At 39.2% G+C, this 24404-nt stretch overlaps 1 protein-coding gene across 2 annotated transcripts; it reads left to right on the top strand.

The window, feature by feature from the left end:
- The first annotated feature begins 8 nt into the window (after window positions 1-8).
- vps41 (VPS41 subunit of HOPS complex) lies at window positions 9-23370 on the top strand. Of its 2 annotated transcripts, XM_085286917.1 has the most exons (28): window positions 9-223; window positions 511-549; window positions 6042-6149; window positions 7616-7693; window positions 11653-11727; window positions 12727-12789; window positions 12879-12944; window positions 14659-14778; window positions 14864-15010; window positions 15098-15164; window positions 16320-16417; window positions 17689-17818; window positions 17954-18069; window positions 18171-18289; window positions 18644-18725; window positions 18856-18948; window positions 19032-19159; window positions 19772-19916; window positions 20017-20058; window positions 20148-20198; window positions 20283-20420; window positions 20499-20553; window positions 20634-20774; window positions 20874-21010; window positions 22569-22668; window positions 22757-22801; window positions 22895-22974; window positions 23086-23370. In XM_085286917.1, exons 1-28 carry the CDS (start codon window positions 203-205, stop codon window positions 23164-23166), a joined length of 2565 nt encoding a protein of 854 aa, XP_085143043.1. In that variant the 5' UTR covers window positions 9-202; the 3' UTR covers window positions 23167-23370. The 2 variants fall into 2 exon arrangements, with proteins under 2 accessions (XP_085143043.1, XP_085143044.1); XM_085286918.1 differs by lacking the exon at window positions 511-549.
- Window positions 23371-24404: the final 1034 nt, after the last annotated feature.

The following is a 24404-nucleotide window of genomic DNA, read 5'->3' on the forward strand; positions in this document are numbered from 1 at the left end:
CCTTGATACTCGAATTCAAGTCATGTGATTTAGCTTATGACTGGAAGCAGGTTTCGACAACAAACATCACTTTGCTGTCACGTAACAGCGGGTGTTTCTGAGACGAAACGAACCTTTAGCGGAGATTTAACGGATATTTTAAAAAATATTTGTTAAAGTATTATAGCTGTTACCTTTGGATATATCGCTAAATAATATCACAATGGCGGAAGTGGAGGAGCAGGTAAGCTCAAAATGCTAAAGCTAGCTAGCTAAATGTTTCTGTTTTAAACGCACTTACATCAAAAATGCATTCAAAGTGTGCCTGTGAGAGCTGTCTGCTGTGGTTTCATTTGATTTAGCTTCTCATCAAGCCATTCTCTGCTTGGAAAGCTAACATTTTAGGTGCTAATTTAGCTTTGCAGTTGTTTGGTATATATTTAATCTCTAAATAAATAGTCATGGCCTTTGAAACCAAGCTTTAACATTAATATATTTTTTTAAAGCAACCCAACATTTTTCTGCTTTTAGGTCAGACATCCAAGTGAGGAAACCACAGATGAGTCTGAGGTAAGAATCAAAAATACCTCATCATTTTAGCTCATCTAAGATGAATTTATTTTAAGAAATCTTGATATATATTTAAAAAAATAATAACTGGAAAAAATGGACTTGAATGTGTCATGCAGTTGCACCAGTATGTCAGTGTAGACATGCATCACCAATAATATACTGTCAGTGACAGAAGTGTTCATATTTCTGTCAGGTTTGGATGCTTTTTGAAATCTCTGCCTACTGAAGGGGCTGTAATACATAACATAGCCTTTATCAGCACAGCTTGATCCCTAAAGGATCTTTGTCAGGTTCTGAGAGGTGTCAAACACTCATGAATTACATATAGCTTTCCAGATCCATCAATATTATGACTGAACTCTGGCATGTTACAGTACACCTGTGCTTCGGAGGATCTCACATGGGCTGAATAAAATATAACATTACACATCACGCTGACAGGAAGGAGAATTTTTCTTCATCGGTAGCAGAGGATGGAATCATATATAAGATATATGCTGCATTTTGGACACCTGCACCTTTCTCAAGCTACTACTTTTTTTCTCAAGAAAATAAACCAGACTTGTAAATAGTGGTCTGTCTGTGCACCATGTGTTCAGTAGTCATGGACAAACACTCACTGGACTGTGGGATTGCAAGTCTCCTCTGAGTGGCTGCTGCAAACAGGTGATTATTTGCTTACAATATTGCAATATACTGTAGCTGGCTGCTGTTGTTACCAGCTTGACAGCAGCCTCGCTAGATGAAGGCAGCGAGGGGCTGTTTGCTCTACACTCTACTAACAGAAGAGATGAGCAGGGTAACAATCTGTCTGAGCAGTGGCTCTGGAAAGTCAGAGGCATTCTCTTCATCAACGTCATGATTTGGTTAGATTAGTCTAATTTGTAATAACATAATACAATAATAAGTCTGATTTGTAAGTGCTTTTTAGTATGCTCAGCGGATCAAACCCTTAAAACGATAGATTTAAGCAACATATTAGTTGACTGATTGCACCAATTTCCCCCTCTTTCTGCCTCAAACAGACTAACATGGTTAGATTTAACAGCTACAGCGTTCCCCTTAAAAGCAGAAAAATGGGCGAGTCTTGCTTGAACCTTGAACATTAAGCTAGATGATGACACGAGGAGTCTCATTTAGCTCAGCTGTCAGTAGATGGAGAATATGGCAAAAATGGTTACAAATCAAAAGAAACCCCAGCAGCTGAAAAACGAAAGGGTGAGTTCCATAAAAGCCTGTCAAAAAATGTACTTTTGTGGTCCCGAAAGCACATAAAAGGTAGAGAATGAAGGGTAATAAATGGAAAAGACATCATGCATTGTATTTTTAGCAACTTGCTGGACCACTATAAGGCTCTAAGTGCTCTACATGATTCTGCCACTCCTTTAGAAGCAAATGAAATGGTTTAATGCATATTTTAGCTTAGTTTAGTTTTATTCAGTCATCACATATTGCACAGACAGTGTAAACAGCACACAATAAATCAGGATCTCTGCACCATGTAGTGACTGAACAGAATCAGGCAGAAGCAACGCTTCTGTAAGCCTAGACTGCGATCTTTTAATTCCAGAAAGAATAAATGGGAACAACATAATCATTCACACCCTCAAGTGTCAATAATTGATGATGTCTTTGTGCTATTGTTGGAAAAGAAAAAGCAAATTAATTAAATTAATTTTAGCAATTTTCAATAATTTAACCTCAACACTAGAAGTTCACTTTGAGTACCAAAATCTAAAAGCTAATTTGTTAAACAGCATTATGAACACGCTTTCATTTTATGGACAAAGGACCAAGCTGATGTCAGCTGGGAAAACAGTTTAAGCAAAGTTTTTATAGCATGTTATATGCTGGTTTCATAAACGTAGGTCTTTGGACACGACCCATGCAAATCAGGAGTTTGGTGGGAGTGCCACCAGCATGCGTGCTAGGATTGAAATTCATAAATGCAGTTAAGTTCAATATAGATGTTGATAATGACATCAAGACAGCCACTGTTAATATACTGCAGGTTGCGAGACTGACAGGAAATGATGATGTATGAATTTGACAAGTCTATTACTGAATTTGGGATCGTGGGCAGTATAAAGCTGCCACTGATGTTATGATCAGGATAAAGGTATGATCTCCAGTTATTTAAAAACAAGAACAGTCCTGCAAACAAATGGGCAAAGTTAGAAAACATTGGTTTCAGAGCTGTAAAGAAATGGCTTTAATCCACCCAAGTGGACTGAAACAAGCAAATATAATGATGGAAAAAAATTATTACCAGACTCTTGATTTTGTTTGATATAGGCAGGAACCCACGCAAGCCCTGAAACATACAAGGTGTGCTTAACTAGGGTACATGATAATGTTAACTTTGTGTATTTTATCCTGTACATGCCCAGGTGTGACATGTATAGCTCATTAGTTTGTGTCTAAATGCTACGTTTCTGAATGCCATAATTCATCGAAGATCATATTTTTAAATGTAAATTGATAGTTTATATATGACAGTTGTAAAACTGTTATTACTGTGTAACAGTGTGTCATAAGCACCTTGTCCTGAAACTGTTTGGTCAAAAATCTTCTTTTAGTGATATTCGTTCCCTTCTTAATCAACCGGAAAGAAACAAAACAAACAGCAAATGAGTGACTTCGGTTTGAATATTGTTTGCATTATTTTAAATAAACTGAATCATTCAGTGGATCAGTGTGAACCTAATAACCAGCCGTGTTAATAATGCATGTGGCTGTTTTCTGTAATAATGGATTGAATTTGTTTTGTATTAAAGGTCAGTCCTCGCAATAAGAAATGTGGGAAGTGAGCGATATGTTACGTAATCTTTTAATCTCCCAGTTGATTACTGTTATTAATTATTTATTGTTGTTAACATGCAAAAAATGATAACGAAAAACCTGTAGCAGTGCGTCTTTTCTATCATAATTTATGATCAAGCACAATGCCTAGAAGCAGAAATACTCAGTGAGGTGGTTTGACAATCTTGGTGGAGAGCACTGTGTATGGCCTGCTGTGTTGAGTTGACTTTAAAGGCTGCAGCATGTGATTAATATAATTTTTATATATACTATGTGTTGATCTTTCCCTTACTTTGCCACCTGTGTGTAAACTGTGTTTATGACACATGATGATTTGTTGTTTGTCTTAATAATACTGGGTACACGCCTTCGTTTCTCCAACTAGTGTGGTCCTCGCTGTGCAGTATATTTAAAGCTGAATGTTTTCCTTCATGCTCTATTTTAACAGCCAATACTAAAAGAAAATGGCAAAAATGGTTACAACATCAAGGCCAGCTGAGTAGTTGACAAAACAAAGAGCAACTTACAAGAGATGGCAAAAGTTTTAAAATGGGTAGTTTCTCTGTGGGGATGAAGTTTGCCTTTGTTGTTTGATACGCCTTTGAAACCCGTGACAAATGCCCTCGCATCAGAAATCTCACAACCAGAATACACAGGAAATAGCCTAGATATGGCGTTGTTGAGTGGGAAAGGATTGTTTTTGAAAATAACATTTTTTCCACGCTATTGTCCCCCACCTCCAACCCAGTAGCACATAATGGCAGACAATGTTTTGAGTTGATGCACCCTCTGGGCAGCCACAGACTGTGCAGCATTGGTTATAAACTGAATTATGAGTAATATTCAGGCTGTGACTGGCCGCAAATGTTGACTCAGGCTGGAAAGTGTAACACAGTATAATACCTTAAGTTTGCTTTATGAAAAGACTATAAATTCATGTATTTCACTGGGGATGAACAGTGTCATGAAAAGATGTTGCTTTTATTGTTTTATCAAGCATTTCATGCAAGGTGATGGAAATTTTGTCTTTGTGCATACATCCCTCTATACACATATGTTCATGTACACAGGCTTCAAAAATGGATTAATCACAGTTATTGGAGACTGAAAGCTGCAATAAATGCTGCTGAAAGGAATCCCAGTTATGCTTATACAGTAAATTTGTGCATTACCTGCATATTAAAAATGGATAAATAGCAGTGAATTAAATTAGATCGGTTAAAGCAAAACTGCCAAACATTTGACAATTTTGTCTGCTTTTAGGTTCTCCAATGTGAGGATCTTATTCATCATTTCATCATTAAGTATAATGTAATTCAGTGATTGAAATAGCTGTTGTTATAGTGTTGTCATATTTTTAACTGTTTTCTCACTTTTGATGAACAGAATAATAATTCAAAGTAAAAAAAAACCTGATTGGGCTACAATAGAAATTTTGGGTGTTTGTGTCATTTTGTTGTTATTTATTCCTCCAATTGTACCAAGGGAAAAGGAATAAAAGGAAATGCTCTTTATAATAACTAAAAAAAACATCATTCAACTCTTTATCTCAGTGTCTTTTAAGGGTTAGGTTAATATAACCCTATTTGGCTTGAAGTGGCATATAATGATAATAAGATGATTATGTGATTATAGTGAGATAATGATGTGTGGGAAAGAATATCGGTGCATCTCTATTTTAAATGAATATTTTATTATTTTCAAATTGAATGAAGATGAATGTGTTTCCACGTAATCATCGTCTCGTTCAGCTATTAGGAATTCATGCAAAAACTAATCATTTGCAGCAATTTGTTGATCGGCTGTTAGTACTTCATTATGATAAGTGTGATAAGTGATAAACTCCAATTCTAATCAGTTTAGAAAAACATTAAGCAGGGATGTCACAATACCAGAAATTGAGTAGTTCCAATACCAAATGTATTAAATGATTCTCAATGCCCATTTAAATACCGTGGTGAAAATAAAAACAAAATTATTATTTCATTTACTTAAACATAAACTGCTTTATAAAATTCATTTCAAATTGTGTTGGCAGGTGACTTGCAGCCTATGTACAGACTATGATATCTATTATTTTATTTGTATCTTCTGAGAAGCACAGGTAAATTCACTGACCTTCAAGTGATTTTGCTTACATTAGTCGTATCACTATAACCAAAACAAGTATTTAACCATTTTTGGTGCCCTCTTGATTGTTTTTGTAACAGTGACATTCACTGTTTCTCATAAAAACAAGCTCAATTTGTCTTCTAGAGTAATGATGTGTTTCTCCTTCTCTGTTATCTTAGTTCACACATCACTGCATTTGTTTTCTGTCAAAAAGGATAAAAATGGTGTAAAATGGTCTTTATGTCTGTTGGTATTGTGGTGCACATCTTTTTATACCCTTTTGTGTGCTTGCATAAAAAAAGATGCAAATCAGGGACTCGCGTGTAAAAATGTTGCTCCATAGAGCCCCTAGTGGTCAAAAACTAAATAAGGCACCTTTAAGATGTAACGTTGGACAAATAGGGATTTTTGTCATATTTTGTAGCACGTGTTTCATAAAAATCTGATTTTAATATACAACATCAGGTTGGGTGGAGATTTTGCATATTTCTTTTCACTGCAGTGATGATTTGGGGGTTTTAGGGAACAAGAATAGCGGTTGGAAAATATCATTAAGAGACTGCTTTCTTCACCAGGAGGAGGACAGTGAGGAGGAGCCCAAGCTGAAGTATGAGAGGCTCTCCAACGGGATGACAGAAATTCTCCAGAACGATGCAGCCAGCTGTATGACCGTCCATGACAAGGTAGAGGTTATGATCCACCACCCGCAGGGGCATTTCCGTGTCAGGTTCACCCATCTCGCGCAGACATTTCACATTGTTTAGGTACACATTTGAGAGACGTCAGCTTCAAAGGTGGATTTCTTCCCTTCTGTTGAATCTGTAAAGGCAGACCCATTATTTTCTCACCTTCCCCTGCTTTTCCCTCTCAGGGAGGTGAATCAGAAGGCATCAGGCACCATTGTCTTCTCCTCTTTTTATTCCCACTCTTACATATTTTTTGCTCCTTGTCTCCCTTTGTTTTTTAAGAGGGCCACTCTCGGCGAGATGGTTAATCATCGTGGCACCAGCGGCACACTTGCACGCCTGAGCAGAGCAAAAGTCATACCCAGTTATGTCTCCTCACCTGATGTTTTATTAACCACTATTGATGTTCGTGTATTTGTTTGTACTTTGAGGATTCTGTTCCCCCTTTTTTCCTTCTTTTAACCTAAAAACAGCAACTGTGCCACAGAGAGAGAGACTGCTTTGCTGAAAATTAAAATTTGATCTGACTTGTCTTTCTTCTTGGGATTTCTATGCTTATGTACTTTTTGCCATCCAGCTACCTGTGTGGTCACACCACCACTACCCTCCCCCACCCTCCTCTTCTGTGGCAAACTCCCACAACCCTAAAAGCCACCGACAGCACATACTGCCTTATGTTGCCTCATATTTTAAGTGTCTGAATCGGAATTTCATTTGAACAATTCCATTCTGATAAATCCCTTTAAAAGTCGCTCCGCCTCACAAGGTTGAACCCTTTATTTATTTATTTTTGGTTATTTTATTTGGGGAGATTGCAGGGGCTCTGTCTGACATGCTCAGCTGTGCCTGTAAATATAAGCATTTCATTATAGACTGCACTGAAGCATGCTGGCCTCGCCGCACATCCACATGCTGGTCTAGAAGGGAGGGGGATTAGGAGGAGGGCATGGAGCAGGGGCTGGGGTGGAAGAACACACACTTAATCTAATGCCAAAGCCCCCGGTTTCTATAATTTTTTTGTCCCAGTGGACTCGTGTACACACTCGCACGCACACATACATATGCACACGTGCGCTTCTGCCGAAGCACAAGACACGGAAACCAGTTGCTGCTCAGTAGAAATAATAGCCTTGTGCTGGGCAGGGAGGTGATTGGGTTGCATGGGAAGAAGTCAGATGTACAGTGCATTTATTATGCTTAAGCATTTTAATTTGAGGGGAAAAAAATGCCATTTCACACTGTCTGCTTTAATAAATAGGGCTTTTCCACCCCCTGCAATTTCACAGTTTTGCCTCCAAGCCCACCCAATCCCCACTTTGCCCATGCCACTGCAGATCCAGGAAATATTTTTTTTATCCTCTCCCACAGCCGTCATAAACACAAGATTTTTTTTTTTCTGGAAAATCTGGAATTGATTTCAGGTGTCTTCTGGTTTAATTTACATTACATTTGTCTCCTTTCAGTTTCTTGCCTTAGGTACTCATTTTGGAAAGGTCTTCCTGTTGGACATCCAAGGAAATATTACTCAGAAGTTTGAGATTGTGAGTACATTAAAATGCTTTGGGTTACATTAACCAATTACTTTAATTTAAAACACTTTTTAGCCTTGTTAGCTCAGTGGATGCAATGAGAGTCTGCTGTTTATGTTACTAACTACATTATATTGTTGTTCTATTTGTTTATCAGTTGGCAGTCATGGTCCCGAGAGGAAACGTTTTAATAACGCTGAGATTTCTGTAACTTTAACCTTTCATCCAGTGATGTCATCAGTTAGAAATCTGAATTTACTTTCTTGTGTAACTAAATACCTGTAAAATCAAAGTGATACTCATCTGCTGTACTTGGAATTCAATTCTACTTTTACTCCAAGACATATTAAACACATGAAATAAAGAATTGATCCAAAAAACAAACATGTTAAAATAAAGTTAAAAAAAACTAGGGGCGACCGTGGCTCAGGGGGTTGGGAAGCGTATCTGTAACCGGAAGGTCGCCGGTTCGATTCCTGGGCTCTCTGTCCTGGTCGTTGTGTCCTTGGGCAAGACACTTTACCCTACCGCCTACTGGTGTTGGCCAGAGGGGCCGATGGCGCAAAATGGCAGCCTCGCTTCTGTCAGTCTGCCCCAGGGCAGCTGTGGCTACAACCGTAGCTGCCTCCACCAGTGTGTGAATGTGAGAGTGAATGAATAGTGGCATTGTAAGGTGCCTTGAAAAGTGCTATATAAATCCAATCTAGAGCTGGGCGATATGAGATTTTTTCATATCACGATATGTTTTTTTCATTTCAGGCGATAACGATATCTATCACGATATAAGCCAAATAACTATATTTGTAAGATTTAAATGTGCCGTTGCTCACAAGTAAAATGTGAAATAATCAGCAGCTTGTTTTTATTTAAATATTTATTTCCCATAATAAGTTCAACAGGGTAGATGTACTTAAGGAACATGAGACTTTTTCAGATAGATAAAGGCAAATATTGCAAACTACACACAAGGCAGCCGCTAAAGCGTTTAAGTTTCAAAATAGAACAAACGAAACAGACTAAATTGTCAATTCCACTTAGAAACAAAATATTAATTCTAAAAATAAATCTTAGTTTGTTTTACAGAAGAACAGACAAAACTGACTAACTTTTGTCAATATCAAATAAACTGAGAACTAAAAGGAAATTCTCAATCTCTCCTTGTTGTATAGCTTAGCTTTTCAAACAGTTTTAACAGTTACTTTAGTCTGACAAAAGCCGAATGACGAATTAGCGCTTCCAGTCAGAGACTGAGGCTACGTCCACACGTACACGGGTATTTTTGAAAACGGAGATTTTCCGTTTTCGTTTTAAAAATAATCCCGTCCACACATAAAGGCAGAAATGAAGGAAAACGCTGCTATGAACATGCCAAAGCAGCAGGTGGCGCTAGATTCCTAACCGTGCCGAAATGTTGGCCAATCAGAAGTCTAGAAGCCTCAGTGGGAAAAAGTAAACAAAGCTGGGGCATAGAAGCAGAACAGAGTCGTATGTGTGGAGGGACAGTAACTGTGTGTATATGTAAGCATTTAAACACTGCAGAGAGTAGAATTAACAGTAACAGTATTGTAGAAATTCATTTCACCGAAACAATAACGTGGCGCACAGTGTGACGCATGCACCAGTTTATTGTATTTCCAGACTTGCTTTCGGCACAATTTACAGTGCACGCTACTCTGTTTTTTGTCAGACTTGAAATAGCCGAAATACCTTCACACTACGGAACTTCTTTGGCTCTTCCGTTCGACAATCTCTCCGGCATTGCAACCATCATCTGTTTTCTCTTCGGTCACGCTCGGTTGATTTTTCTAGTCGGCACACTCATTTCCTCCATTATGCGCTGGCTCCATTACCCGCTGGCTGCTTCCCAAACAAACACACGTGTGGCTTGGCACTTGTGCTGTACGTAACAAGTCACGCGACATGACGCTGCGGCTGTGATTGGTTCGGCTCTGCGCTACTTAATTTGGATTGGCTGACCTTTTTTTTTTTTTTTTTTTTTTTTTTGAGGACAAGAGCGGCGAAGTCTATCGCGATAGCTTAATTTCTCTATCGAGTAAAAGTTATATCGCGATACATATCGTTATCGTTCTATAGCCCAGCTCTAATCCAATCCATTATTATCATTATTATTATTAATAAAATAGCTACTTTCCTGCCAGTGTAGACAGTTGTTTTATTACGAGCTCTGAGAGTATGTGTTTAGACTGAAGTCTTCATTCCTCCATGCATTTCCTAACCTGTTGGAGCTCCAACATTTTAGTAGCTGCTGTTTAAGATGTATTAGCTCCAACATGCTCAGTTCAGTTTCACTCCTGAGTCATGCACACCAGCACACATCAATATGTAAGAGACATCAGCATTAGTAATTCAAAGCAGCACTATAAATTTTCCTTTAGCTTTTTAAAACATGAAAGAAACATGGATATTCCAGAGCAATCAAGTACCCTCCACACTTGTTAATAACAAAATAAGCACGTCATGCTTTGTTATCATTCTTGACTCTAAAAGGAGCCAGAGTTTACCAAAGAACATCATTAGCTAATAAATAAATGGTAAATGGCCTGTATTTGTATAGCGCTTTACTAGTCCCTAAGGACCCCAAAGCGCTTTACACAACCAGTCATCCACCCACTCACACACACATTCACACACTGGTGATGGCAAGCTACACAAATAAGATAGGAAACTGACAAATTAGACCACAAACTCATCAAGAAAGTGTTTACTGAGGTCACAGCTCGAGGAAGCTTACGACTGGATAACATAGATTTTTGCAACCCCATTTTTAGCCATTGTTTTTAGTTCTGCTGTCTTCAGAAACTGTATTTTGTTATATGAATGACGCAGAAAGCTTTAGTAGTGAGACAGACAGTGCTGTGGTCAAGACTGATACTGCTGTTAAATCATTAAAGGTCTAAGTGGAGTATGTATGGAATCATAATAAAGGTAAACACTGAGTCGAAAACCACAACTGGCTGATCAGATACCCAAAGAGGTTTTTTTTTTTTTTTTTTTCATTGTAAAAATGCAATTCTCCTCCTGGCTGATGAAACTTTTATATTCCTGAAAAAAATACCTAACAGTCAACAGTGTTAACTCGGGCCCTGCAGACAAAATAATACAGTTTAGATCCCATGTGGAAGCAAAAGGAGATATTTTGAGATTTCACGTAGTACCCTGAAGGAAGATTTCACACCCAGAAATGAGCTTGCCTCTCTCTAATTTACTCCTACTATTTTACTACATTACTTCCACTGATCTGGAGGGAATGAACTCTGAACAATAATTTAATTTACAAGTCAAAAAAACAAAACCAAAAAACCCCCCCCAAACAAAACAAAAAACAAAAACTCAGTAATCAGGGCTGATTTGGTAGGCAGGGAGGAGTGGGTTTACATTACTGTACCTGCACTCGTGTTTCCAAATGTCGTGCGCCTGCTGAGCATGTTGATTCAAGTGCTACTTACCAGAGAAACTTACTGCCAGTTTTTAAAAAAAATCATAACCCGAAACAGTGAGGTTGTTTCACAGAACAGGAGAGACACAGCTGTGCTCTAGCTGTTGGATTTAATATGATTACCAAATAGCTGAAGCAACTGCTTTGGAAAAATTGGAAATCTATGATAAGCAAAACAACTTCTTTCCTCTTCAAGTCTACACTGAGGCACCGTCCTCACTTTAGGGACGTTTTTAAAGTAACATTTGCTGTAATTTATGCCATTTAGTTGATCCTTTTATCTTAAGAGCCCTAAATTTAAAAGCATCTGCAGCAGAGGGACCCCTAACATTTTCAGTATTAATGCACTCTCTATGCATTGACACATATGGGACCATGCATCCATTGCCTTTTTTTCTTTTTCCTGGCATTTCACTTAGTTGGGGTAAAATGTCAGCTAGCAACATTTGGCCATCCACTATGATACTCGCCCACCTCTTTAAAAAAACGATGCCGTGATATTGTGTCTCCGCAGAGTTCAGTGAAGATCAACCAGATCAGTCTGGATGAAAGTGGAGAGCATGTGGGCATCTGCTCCGAGGATGGGAAGGTGAGATCTCTCCACTCATCACCGCTGGCTAGTGATCTCTGGGCCTGCAGCAAAAAATGAAATCACCAATCAGTGCTTCTCATCTTTCATAATTCATCCTCTGATTCATATAAACTCGCCTTATCAGCCTGAAACTTTATCATAATGATTTGGAACTAGCAGCGAATTTTTAGACGGCACTTCCTCCGCACTCGGTGCATTAACCTGGAGTTTTATCTTCTCCATATCTACACATAAGCCCCATATTTTTTTCATGATGTGGGAATTTATAAAAAGCTTGTAACAATTTTGAAGCGTGAGGAGGGGTGGGAGGGAAGGATTGCACTCAGATCCGTTGAGCTGTCAGTCAGCCATCAGCCCATCTATGGATACCCTCTCCATGTTCTCCACCTTGCTGTTATCTTGTCTCTTCTCATCATTACCACCATCCTTCATGGATTTTGCAGTCAAGATATGCTTTCTGATATCGCCCTCCCCCTGCTTCCAGCACTCTGGTGGCAAAAACAAGATCTTGTCGCGCAAAAAAAGTGGAGCAGACAATTAAAATCAATGCTATAGCAATTGTTTGCCCTCACCAATTCAGCTGGCTGATAATCCTTTGAAATCTAACTTAATCCTTAACCACTGCTGCGGTTCAAGAGATGAGATAGCGTCAGAGTTTTATATTATTTCCCCATCTTTTTTTGGTGGTGGTGGGGGGGCTTCAGGTAGAGGAAAAGTGGGCGTCATGTACTCTAATGGTACATTAAAGGCTACTGTAGCCAACTGAGGCTGTGGTCAGTCCACGATTAGGATTTCTGCTGTAAACCCTGCAGGGTTCGAAGAATCAACTGGCCCCACTAATTGGTGACCCAGCGGAGAAGTAGCGAGCCAATCAAAAGTCTTTTCTGACCACACTTCCCCCCGCTGGCCTCAGATAGTTGCAGAGGCAGCAATTAAAGGAGAAATTTTGAGTTATTCACCTTTGCTTGCTGTTCTGCTGCACCGTCTCTGTTCCAGGTTCAAGTATTCGGCCTCTACACAAGAGAGGGCTTCCACGAGAACTTTGACTGTCCCATCAAAGTAAGTTTTTCTGCAGACTTGCAGTGTTATAGGATGGAAAATAGAATGAATAGATTTCGCTCTTCTAAACTGTTAAACGTTCTTCACAGGTGGTCGCATTACACCCTCAGTTCACCAGATCCAACTATAAGCAGTTTGTCACCGGGGGCAACAAGGTAGGTTTGAGTAGTACTTTTTACTTGTGCGCTTGTTACACCCACTTTTGTTTTGTTTTTTTGGGGTTTTATTTTTTTAAAACCGCCATTTTCAAGACATTTCCTGCCACAATAATGCGTCCTGATTGTGTCCGGGTGAAACCGAATCCTGCACACTGTCTCGCTTTGGCTCGGCTGAGGGCGACGCGCAGGCCTTTGTCTGGTGTGAAAGGCTCTTACTTTTCTGTCTTTTCGCTGGAGTGCTCTCGGGAGAGCTGCCCATTTTCACAAAGTGCTGTTCGCTCAACAGTGTTTGAAAGGCAATGCTTCACAAGCACAGCAAATAGATGTCATTATCAAGAGGGTACATAGTCTTAGGATTTCCAGGCACATATGGTGATCTCTCTCTGGAAGTTGCCTCCGCTGGGTATGTCATCGCGGAAGGTGAAAAGCATATTAGACATTAGATTTGTCATTTTCTGTTTTTTTTTCTTCATCTTTGAGGTAAAAACAGCTACCTACTAGCGCTTGCCTATTACACTACTACAAGCTGCACCGATGTGGCGCCATTGCACAAACCACCTATAAATAAAGTGTGCTGACATTTATACAACAGGGGCGAGGAAAAACTTTTACCACAAAACTCCATTGTTATTGTTACTTTGCTATTTTCTTTCAATTGGCACTGATTTCTCTCAGTTCCAAGTTGTGAAGGCCTCCACAAGTTGCCTGTGATGAAAATCAATACCCCTCAACGGGAGCCACATTCTGTCAAAGGAAATTCAATTTTGTTTCCCCAGTTCTTTTGTCATATCATCTTTTTGTCGAGCAAACTGTTTATTAACATAGGCCAAATGTTGAATTAAAGAGCCTATACAAATTTCTCCCGGCCGCCTTGGTAATAATATGCACTTTTGGGGGGCTTTTTGTATCACTTTATATAGTGAGAACCGCAACAATGCAGGGAATGTGAACGACTTTGTCCTCCACAGAAGGTGCGGTGCAAGGCCTGAAAACTTAACTTAAGCTTTAATTCATGAAATAGCTCTCAGGGCTGTCAATGCCACATTGCATTGTGGTTAAAAGCACACAAGCCACGCACATCACTCAAAGCTCTCTCGGAGCTTTCACAGCTTTTTCAAGACGGCACAAGAGTAAAGATGGTGCACGCAAAAAGTAATGAACTTACTTATTCGTGTAGCTTAAATTGTTATCAACGGCACCTTATGTTAATGCCGTGTATCCATGTTATGATGAGAAGGATTCATTCATTCATTTGGTTATTTGTTCATTTTCAGGCACAACAAATACCTATATTGAACATAAAATGTACAAAACAAAAAACAAAAATTGCCTGAAAAAGGAGTGGGACGAAGAAAACTAATGTATTAAATCAAAACTGTAATGCCTCATATTTTCAACACCATCTTCACAAATGATCTCGGCCATGTGGATGTTTAATGTTTTCGTCCACCAGTGGAGCTGGTGAAGCTTCTCCCTCAGGTTGACTCACGTTGAGCCATCCATCTTTATTTTCTTTGTGCTTAAATGCTCCAAAGTGGGATTAAGTCTGCACATGTGGAGGAAAATAGGGCTTTACTTCATGATTTTATCAGACATAGCTTCCTAACTGCTTGTTCCAGTATAATACACTGTTCATCTACTGCCCTCTGTAGGCTGGGGTGTAATATTGCACCCTTGAATTAAATGTCCTTACTTTTTTCCCCCCTTCAAGCTCCTTCTGTATGAGAGAAACTGGCTGAATCGCTGGAAGACTTCAGTTCTACATGAGGGCGAGGGAACAATCACTAATATCAAATGGAGAGCTAACCTGATTGCATGGGCCAACAATGTGGTGAGATCTCCGCGACAGTTAAGCAAACCCCGATCCTTCTGTATGCACAGCTTCGTATGTAAAAATGCTGCTTGTTTACCTTCAGGGAGTAAAAATATATGACATCAGCACAAAGCAGAGGATCACCAATGTGTTGAGGGATAATGTGAGTTTGAGGCCCGACATGTACCCGTGCAGCCTGTGCTGGAAGGACAACACCACTCTCATTGTCGGCTGGGGTTCTTCCATTAAGGTTTGCTTTGTTTCCTGCTCGTGTTAATATTAATCACAGGCGCCGGCTGTGGCGTGCGTTCAGTCTAATCTTCTTATTTCTCTTCAGATTTGTGTTGTGAAAGAGCGAAATCCAACTGAAATGAGAGACCTGCCCAGCCGCTATGTGGAAATAGGTACAGAGCACCCCATTTCGTCTTCCACATATGAGACCACTGAAAAATGTGCACACTCTGAGTCACAGAGTTAATGAAATCTGTGCACTGAGTAATATTTTTACATAAGTTAGAGATTGCAAACGTCCTCTGTGCCTCGTAATTTAGCTCTAATTTTACATATCGTTGAAATCGTGTGGTTACGATATTGATCATCCTAGTTAATCCTATATTATTGATTGTGCTTCTGAGGAAAACTTCTGGCATTTATGTGCATCGTACTTTAACACATACCTCTCAGCTCAGCGTTGTTGCAGACCAAAAACACTCTCATGGCAATACTTCTCCGATGGCAGCAGCCTCTCTTCAGTTTTATCTTCTCGGTTCTTTTGTCATCTCTTTGTAAATCAATTTTTTTTATTAACATGGCCCAAATGCTGAATTAAAGAGCCCTCTCTTGGCATCCTTGGTAATGTTAAGCGCCTTGAGATGACTGCAGTGAATTAGCGTTATATAAATTAAACTTAATTGAATTGAAAATGGAATTTTAGGTACTTCTGTGGGGCTTTTTGTCTCAGTTTATATAGTGATGATTGTAAAAATTCAGGGAATGTGAATGACGTTGTTTCCCAAGGCCTGAAAACTTAAATTGCAGTTCATGCTCCTCTGGCAAGACAAAGGCTCACACTGCAAAAACTTTTTGGGAGTGGCTTGGTTTTAAAGCTTGGGGCTGATCGGGGCACAAAGTATAGATGTAAATATGATATTATGGGAAATTTCTACCACGTCAACTGCAGAAGAAGGCAGTGCTGCAAGAAGAAAGGGTCCTGTTGTTCAGACGGCTTTAGATAAATTGAAATGGCGCTCAGGTTCAGTCTGTGCATACTTTTAAGATGGAAAAACAATTAAATGAAATAAATGCATTTCATCTCCTTTTTCTGCTTTCTAAAGTCTTTAACTGAGAAACAAAAAAGTTTAATAGTTGCTTACTTTAGTAGTTGTAAAGCTAAAGGCTGCGTTATGCACGTATCCTTTTAAGTTCAATCGATGTATGAAAACAGAAGGACACTTGCGTATAACTACACAAAAATGTGAGGCATTAAAGGGAAGAAATATTTCACCTTGTTCTCACTCACTTTCTTTAAATGTGGATTGTTGATATTTTGTTTCTTTTAGTTTCTGCTTTTGAGACCGAGTTTTTCATCTGTGGGTTGGCACCACTGGCAGATCAGCTGGTCACTCTGTTCTTTGTGAAGGAAAACTCTGATCAAATGGTAACAATATTTTTTCTTTTAACATACAAGAAAGTCAATAAGGTGTTAGGCATTTTTTGTGCATCTTTGCATCTGTCTATGACACTGGATTGTAAATTCAACAGTCAAGATGGAAGTGCATACTTTAAGCTTTAAATCAGTGGGTTTTCCAGAAAGGTTGTATTACTGTTTTATTCATAGTACCTCATTTTCAGAGTGACAGCGAGTTTCATTGCCAGGTGAGGCCTGTACCCCTCATCACTCCATGAGAAATTAAGCAGATAAAGGATCTGTAGTTGATTCCAAGCGTTGAACTTTTATGTGGTATCTTTTTAGTGAAATTCTCAATATGAAGTCCAAAGATGTGCCAAAGTGGTCATCATTAGGCTAAAAAGCAAAAACCTTAGGAATAACTAAATTCAATCTGGTTCATTCTTAAAAAGAAGGAATCCACTGTCCGGCTGAGCAGCACCAAAAGGCTGAGAGACCAAAGAAGACGTTGATGATAAGTTATTTCTATGGTTATGAAAAAGAACTTTGCGACATGTAACCATGTCGGAAACACTCTCAAGGCAATGAATGTGTCGTTGTCATGGTCTACCATCAAGAGATGCCTTCATGAATGTAAATATAGTGTGTTTACAACAAGGTGCAAACCACTGGTTACACTCAAGAAGAAGGCCAGATTAGACTTTTTGGAAAATATCTAAGAGTCATGAAAAAGAAATGGAGGTATGAAATCAAAATGAACTTTTACCAGAATGATGGGAAGAGAAACAACTCATGATCTGAAGCATACCAGATCATCTGTCCAACACGGTGGAGGCGGTGTTATGGCATAGGCATGTATGACTGCCAGTGGAACCAGGGCACTAGTGTTTATTGATGATGTGACTGCTGATAGAAGTAGCAGGATGAATTGTGAGGTGTGCAGGACAACACTCTATACTCAGATTCATTCAAATGCTGCAAAACTGATTGGAGAGAACTTCATATTGAAAATGGACAGCGGTCCAAAGCAAACTGCAAAAGTAACCCTTCTTTTTTTTTTAGTCTTTGACTACAAAGGATTTTTACCCAGGTGTTAAAAACAATCCAAATTTTTAAAATTAAAATTTTTGTTTTACAATTACTGTTGATTGTATAAGAATAGCTGTAATTTCTAAACAATTAATGCAAAAGTTTTTGTTAAACCCTTAAATTAAAGCTGAAAGTCTGCAAAAGTGTGCACAACAAATGTGTAGGTGTTCAAAAACCTAAGTCAGATATAAAATCATTACATATGTTCGCAGGATGAGGAGTTATGTGCGCGGCCTCGTCTCGACATCATCCAGCCTCTCCCCGAGAGCTGTGAGGAGATCTCTTCAGACGCGCTGACGGTGCGCAACTTCCAGGACAATGAGTGCAGAGACTACCGCCTCGGTGAGACTGTAAAATCTGCTCCCAGAGAAATGTCACGCTGCCTTTTACTGCAGCCTGATTTCATTATGCATCGATTATCAAATGTCAGCTGTAATGTGGGAGTACGCAGAGGAATAAATGTATTTTCATCAACAGAGCATTCAGAGGGAGAGTCACTCTTCTATATCATCAGTCCCAAAGACATCGTTGTGGCAAAGGAGCGAGACCAGGACGACCATATTGATTGGCTGGTCCAAAAGAAGAAATACGAGGTTTGTGTTGTTGAATTTCATGAGGGTTGCTAAAGGTTAACGGCTGCAAGGTCAGAGTTTGATTTTGTGTCCTGTTACTGCGCTTTTAACCATGACATCAGGAGGCACTGATGGCCGCGGAGATTAGCTTCAAAAACATTAAGAGGCACGACGTTCAGAAGATTGGAATGGAATACATCAACCACTTGGTGAACACGAGAGACTATGACAGTGCTGCGAGGTAAGTCCTGCATGTTTGCAGGTGAGCAGTGTTGGCATGAGATATGTAAAGAACAAGATAATGTTTTAGGAGCTCAACCAAAGAAAGTGCTTAAGTCCCTCAGTGACTGCTCTAAAATTTGGAGGTGATCCCATAGAACATAACGCTTTTTCCTAATTTGTGTGACCCTGACCTTTGACTTAGAGCTTGAAGTATTACAAACTAAAATGTTGTATCTTTATTCATATAATTGGACCACTTATGCTTTCTCTTCAAAAGACCAAATGTAAAAATCAGAATCTTCTTTTTATCATTTAAATGATTCAAGTGTTTTGTTTTTAATTTAAATGTATTTATTTATTTACTTTTATTCAGAAAGTGTCAAAAGGTCCTGGGGAAAAACATGGAACTGTGGGAGAATGAAGTGTACAGGTTCAAGACCATTGGACAGCTCAAGGTAGGTTTTAACGGCTGTGCTTTGAAGGCATCACTAAAGTGGTTATAACGTTGCAATGAAGTGCGACGCTTGCCCTGTGGAAAGTTGTGTCTCTTATGCTGTATGTGGTGCCACTTCTGTCATGTTTCAGGCCATCAGTCAGTATTTGCCAAGAGGAGATCTGCGTCTCAGGCCGGCCATTTATGAAATGATCCTTCATGAATTCCTGAAAACTGACTATGAGGTAAGTTACACCCCCACCCGTGTGCAGTCTTGGCGTGATGAACGTACGACGGCTGATAGTGCGTGCTGCTTTTTTCTGTAAAGGGTTTTGCCACCCTGATCCGGGAATGGCCGGGAGATCTTTATAATAACATGGCCATCGTTCAGGCTGTCACCGATCACCTGAAGAGGGATCCCACCAACAGCACGCTGCTCACCACGTTGGCTGAGTTGTGAGTGGTCTTAACTTGAATATTACTTGAATATTGAATATTACGGCACGGAGGCTAAGTTTTTAGGAGCGATTCCATGCGTGTCATTCAGTCTGTAAACACAATGAATTCTCATAAAACTTTGTAAGGGTGTAGATTGCGGTAATGTCAACAATCCATTAATATAACTTAGAAACTGCTATGGTTACACCTGTGCTGTGTTTTCTCAACATATACAAAGTACCATATGAAGATTTGACATGACATGATATTTTAAATCTTAAAAACGTCTTTAAAACATCACTTTTGACCTCTGACCTGTTCTTCAAGGTTGATCTGAAGGTCAAAGTGATCATAAGGCTATACAGAGCTATTTAAAACTATATTCTATATTTCTTACTTTTTGTATTAATAACATATAGTATATAGAATGATATATTTGGACCTCTGACCTCTTCTTCAAGGTCAAATAAGGTGAAATTTTAAAAAAATGTCTTTCATCTTTAACACTTTGCTTAAATTTCGACTGCCTTTGTTTATATTGGCAACATTTAGGAAATGATACTGGTATATGGGGATTTTAAATATCATGTTAAATTTGTTGTGAGTTGCTGGTGTTCGATGCTGTTTCAGGTACACCTACGACCAGCGATACGACAGAGCCTTAGAAATCTACCTGAGACTGAGGCACAAAGATGTTTACCAGCTGATCCACAAACACAACCTTTTCTCTTCCATCGAGGACAAGATCGTACTCCTCATGGACTTTGACAAAGAGGTAAAAAGTCATCACCGACTGATTTCCCCTTCATTTGTTACTTATAGATGTTGTTCTTATACATTTAAACCATTTAAACTGTATGACTTCATGTTGTCAGAAAGCTGTTGACATGCTTCTCGATAATGAAGACAAGATATCAGTAAGTACCCCTGAATTCTTTGAATCTTCTTTATCTTCCTGATTTAAACAAATGATTCTAAGTGATGGATTTTGTTTTGACTCCAACAGATAGACAAGGTGGTGGAAGAACTAGCAGACAGACCTGAACTTCTGCATGTGGTGAGTTATATTTGAGCACCTTAGGTTACTGAATTCAAAACAGATGTTATAATGCAGGGAGTTTGACCAGCCTTTTGCCCACAGTACCTCCACAAACTGTTCAAACGGGACCACCACAAAGGCCAGAAGTACCACGAGAGACAGATAGGCCTATATGCCGAATACGACCGGCCAAATCTGCTACCTTTCCTGAGAGATAGCACCCACTGCCCTCTTGAAAAGGTACATGTCATCCAATCATAAATTCTCGTCTTTAGAAGTGAAGTTGGGTAACATAAGTCATTTTGTTGACCTCCTTAGGCTCTTGAGATTTGCCAGCAGAGAAACTTTGTGGAGGAGACAGTTTTCCTGCTCAGTAAGTGTTGATTAAGGATTAAGATTCGTACTCTCATTTGAAAAGATAAGGAAGAAGCTAATCAGACATGTTTCTCTCAGGCAGGATGGGAAACTGTAGACGAGCCTTGCAGATGATCATGGAGGAGCTGGCAGATGTTGACAAAGCCATAGAGTTTGCTAAAGACCAGGATGACGCAGAGCTGTGGGATGATCTCATCTCTTACTCTATTGACAAACCACGTATGTCACCAAATCTCCTATCGAGTCAGTCATGGTAAACCTGTGCATCAATAAATCTGAACTTTAGTTATCTCTTGCTTTTTACTTTATTTACTCCAGCATTCATCACCGGTCTCCTCAATAATATCGGCACTCATGTTGATCCTATTCTGCTCATCCGACGCATAAAGGAAGGCATGGAGATCCCAAACCTCAGAGATTCCCTCGTGAAAATCCTTCATGACTACAATCTACAGGTCAGACATGCGTCCCGGAGATTAGCTTGAAATTTTTTCCACACCCTTCAGCCCATTTCAAATTTACTGGGCCGTTTATAAGATAAAGGACATATGCTTTAATATCTTAAGAAATAAGTGAAGGAAATTTCAACAGTTCTTCTGTTTGTCCACATTTTGTCAGTCTGCTTTCTCAAAGAAATACATTGCCACAACTCCTTGGCTTACCCATCTTACTTTGGTGTGGTATGGAAAGCTGAAAGTAGTTCTGAAAAGAATGCAATCTATTCTTGACAACTCGCATCACAATGCTTCTTGGTGCAAACTACAGTATGTCCTCCTCAACTTTAAACTCTGCAAAAGCCAATCACTAGTCCGGATTAGACCCCTTGGTAGGGCAATCGTGATTTAAGATCCTATCGATCATTTAAAGCTTAAAAGACAGTTCTTTTCAATAATATAGTTGGTTCTAAGATCAAGGGACATATACAGAGTATAAAGAGATATAAAACCAGAGAGACATTTTAAATATGTTTGAGTTAAGTTGCAGGCGTAGTCATTGGAGGTTTTAATAAACTGTCTGACTGCAGTGCTGTGAATAAGTACAGCCTGTAGAACCACCTTTAACATCAATAAGTTGAAGTAATTGTTTTCTGTTTAACTTTACCAGTCTCTCACATCATTGTGCTTGAATTTTGACCCACTCTTCTTTACAGCGCTGTTCAGTTCATTAAATTTTGTGGGCATTTGTTTATGCAGAGCTCTTTTAGGGACTCACTGCAGCATGTCAGTCAGCTTGAGGTCTGGGCTTTGAGTGGGCCAATGCAACACCTTGATCCTCTTCTTTTTCAGCCATTCTCTTGTAGATTTGCTGCTGTGCTTGGGTTCATTGTCGTGTTGCATGACCCAGTTCCAGTTGAGCTTCAGCTGTCAGACAGTTGGCCTCACATTTGACTCTGGAATACTTTGGTTTACAGATTAGTTCATGGTCAAACAATGACTGCAAGGTGCCCATGTGGCGTGCCCATGTGGCGTGCCCATTTAACACGCTAACAGAGGCCCGTAGAGTCTAAGATGTAGATATTGGGTTTTTTGCTATTTCTATGTGCTCTGTGGAGCGAATTTGCTGGGATGTCCAGTCCTGGGGAGATTAGCAGCTGTGATGAATGTTTTCCACTAACAGTAGAATGATGAATCTCAAATCTTTTGGAAATTGGTTTATAAACCTTCCAACACTGAACTTTAAGGTCATGATTGTTGATGTCTTTCCTCCTTGGCATTAACTTACATTAAGCATTAACACACCTGAATGCTCCAGACCGGCAAACTGCTCAAACTTCTGCTTCTATAGATATGCTCACACTCACTGATGATCAGTTAATCAAGTGAGTTTGATTAACAGCACCTGGCTGCTCTCTCATCTTCTTAATTCAGTAAAGATGTATGTTCTTTTTCATATGACTATACTGTTAGAATTTAATTTGACCTCATTCGAGGGTGGTTTTAAATTGCTCAATTCACCGATTTCTGTACCTCTTATCCTGTTTGTTGACAGCTCGTTTGATTTCTTGTTTCTAAGATTCTTTTAAGGGAAGGCTGCAAAAAGATCCTGGTGGCCGACTCCCTCTCCCTGCTCCAGAAGATGCATCGAACACAGATGAGAGGCGTCAGGGTTGATGGTGGGTGCACTTTGGTGTTCGTGCAGCTCCTTTTGAGATTAGCTATATTAAACTGGACTCTTAAGAACGTTGCTGCTTTTCTTTTCAGAGGAGAACATTTGTGAGTCATGTCATGCTACAATTTTACCCTCAGGTGAGTCATGTAATGTAGGTGTATTCATCTGTTTTTAATGTTGTATTGCATTTGAAAACTCTTCTTTGCCAATTTTTGCAACGTGTGTTTCAGACATGGCCAAAACCTTCAACGTGGTGGTGTTCCACTGCAGGCACATGTTTCATAAGGAGTGTTTGCCATCTTCAGGAACAGTAAGTGACATCTCTATATGCTGTATCACTCTTTACACATTGGTGCTGGGGTATTTTATCTGAGAAGCTCAAATATGACTTCCTGTAACTTTTCGCTCTTTCCTGTCTCAGATTCCCGGGTTGCAGTTTTGTAACATCTGCAGTGCGAAGAGACGAGGGCCGGGAAGCGGAATACTTGAGATGAAAAAGTAATAAACGGTGTACTTAGAGTCTTATTACTGAACTCTCATGTCAACTCAGCGCATTGGTCAATAAATATTACTTCCCTTCAGTCACTCTACTCTAAACTTGCAAAAATCATAAATATTTATGTTTGACTGTCTCTGTACATTTACGTCTGCTTGCTTCTGTTGTGTGTGTGATAACCTGTATGAAAATTAAAATGGAATTAAAGCAGTTTGTGGTTTGTGTCTGATAATTATACACATCTTTGTTAAAATCCACTTCAAGCTAATTGGGTAGAAATGTATTCAAAGGTAGAAGATGGCTGCCACTCCCCGAGCCTGATTCTACAGGAGGTTTCTTCCTATTAAAAGGGAGTTTTTATTTCCCACTGTCACCAAGTGCTTGCTGAAAGGCCTTGAGCTGAGTGCTTTTGTGATTTGGCACTATATAAATAGAGTTGAATTGAAAAGTAGAGTTTAAAATGTTATCGGCTCATAAACTTTAGCAAACTTCAGCACTTCACTTTTGTTCTTAAAAACCAGTACCAGCACACTAAAGGTGTTCTCAATTCTCATCTCACTCTTCAAGATTGCATTAAACAACTGAATTAAAAATGCACCGGGCTATCTCCCAGACATCTTGATACCGCCACAGGTTTGTCATCTGGACCAACTGCCTTTCCACTTTTCATCCTCTCAGCTGTCCTAACTTCCTCCCTACTAATCTTCTGCACTTCCTGTTTCACAAACTGTCCTCAAGCCATTCTTCTCTCTCTTTGATTTTCTTCCTTCATTAGCTCCTCAAAGTAATACTTCCTACTTCTCTGCACACTTTCTTCATATGTTTGTATATTTCCATTTCTGTCCTTAATAACACGAACATGCTGCACATCCTTTCGAATTGATACAAGTCCCTTTCTTCTTCCTTAGTATCCAGTCTCATTTAAATGATCATTAGAATTAAATAAGTATTTCAAGAAATTATATGCCACAGTAGAGATTTTTTAAATCATCATTCATTATAAGAATTTCTGAACAAGCATCAGAATATGCTCTCCCATTATGCTCTCCCGTTCAGTCCAACGAAAAGAATATTCGCAAAACACAAAAATAGAGTTTCAAATACAGTGTAAACAGTATAAATATATATATGTAAATATATATGTGTGCACTTGAGTCATTATTTATGTTGTGTGTACGTTCGGTAAATAATAATAATAATAATAATGATAATAATAATTAGACTGTAATTATCAGTATCAGTAG

This window comes from Mchenga conophoros, linkage group LG9, assembly GCF_057382185.1.
Source record: "Mchenga conophoros isolate Kocher_MC1m ecotype Shallow Benthic linkage group LG9, M_conophoros_male_GT1.1, whole genome shotgun sequence".
NCBI classification, from domain to species: Eukaryota; Metazoa; Chordata; class Actinopteri; order Cichliformes; family Cichlidae; genus Mchenga; species Mchenga conophoros.

Coding starts and splice junctions, on each gene's coding strand:
- vps41 (XM_085286917.1), top strand. CDS start 203: ATGGCGGAAGTGGAGGAGCAG. Junction 11,728..12,726: donor TCTGCTCCGAGGATGGGAAG/GTGAGATCTCTC, acceptor TCTCTGTTCCAG/GTTCAAGTATTCGGCCTCTA. Junction 20,554..20,633: donor GGAGACAGTTTTCCTGCTCA/GTAAGTGTTGAT, acceptor TGTTTCTCTCAG/GCAGGATGGGAAACTGTAGA.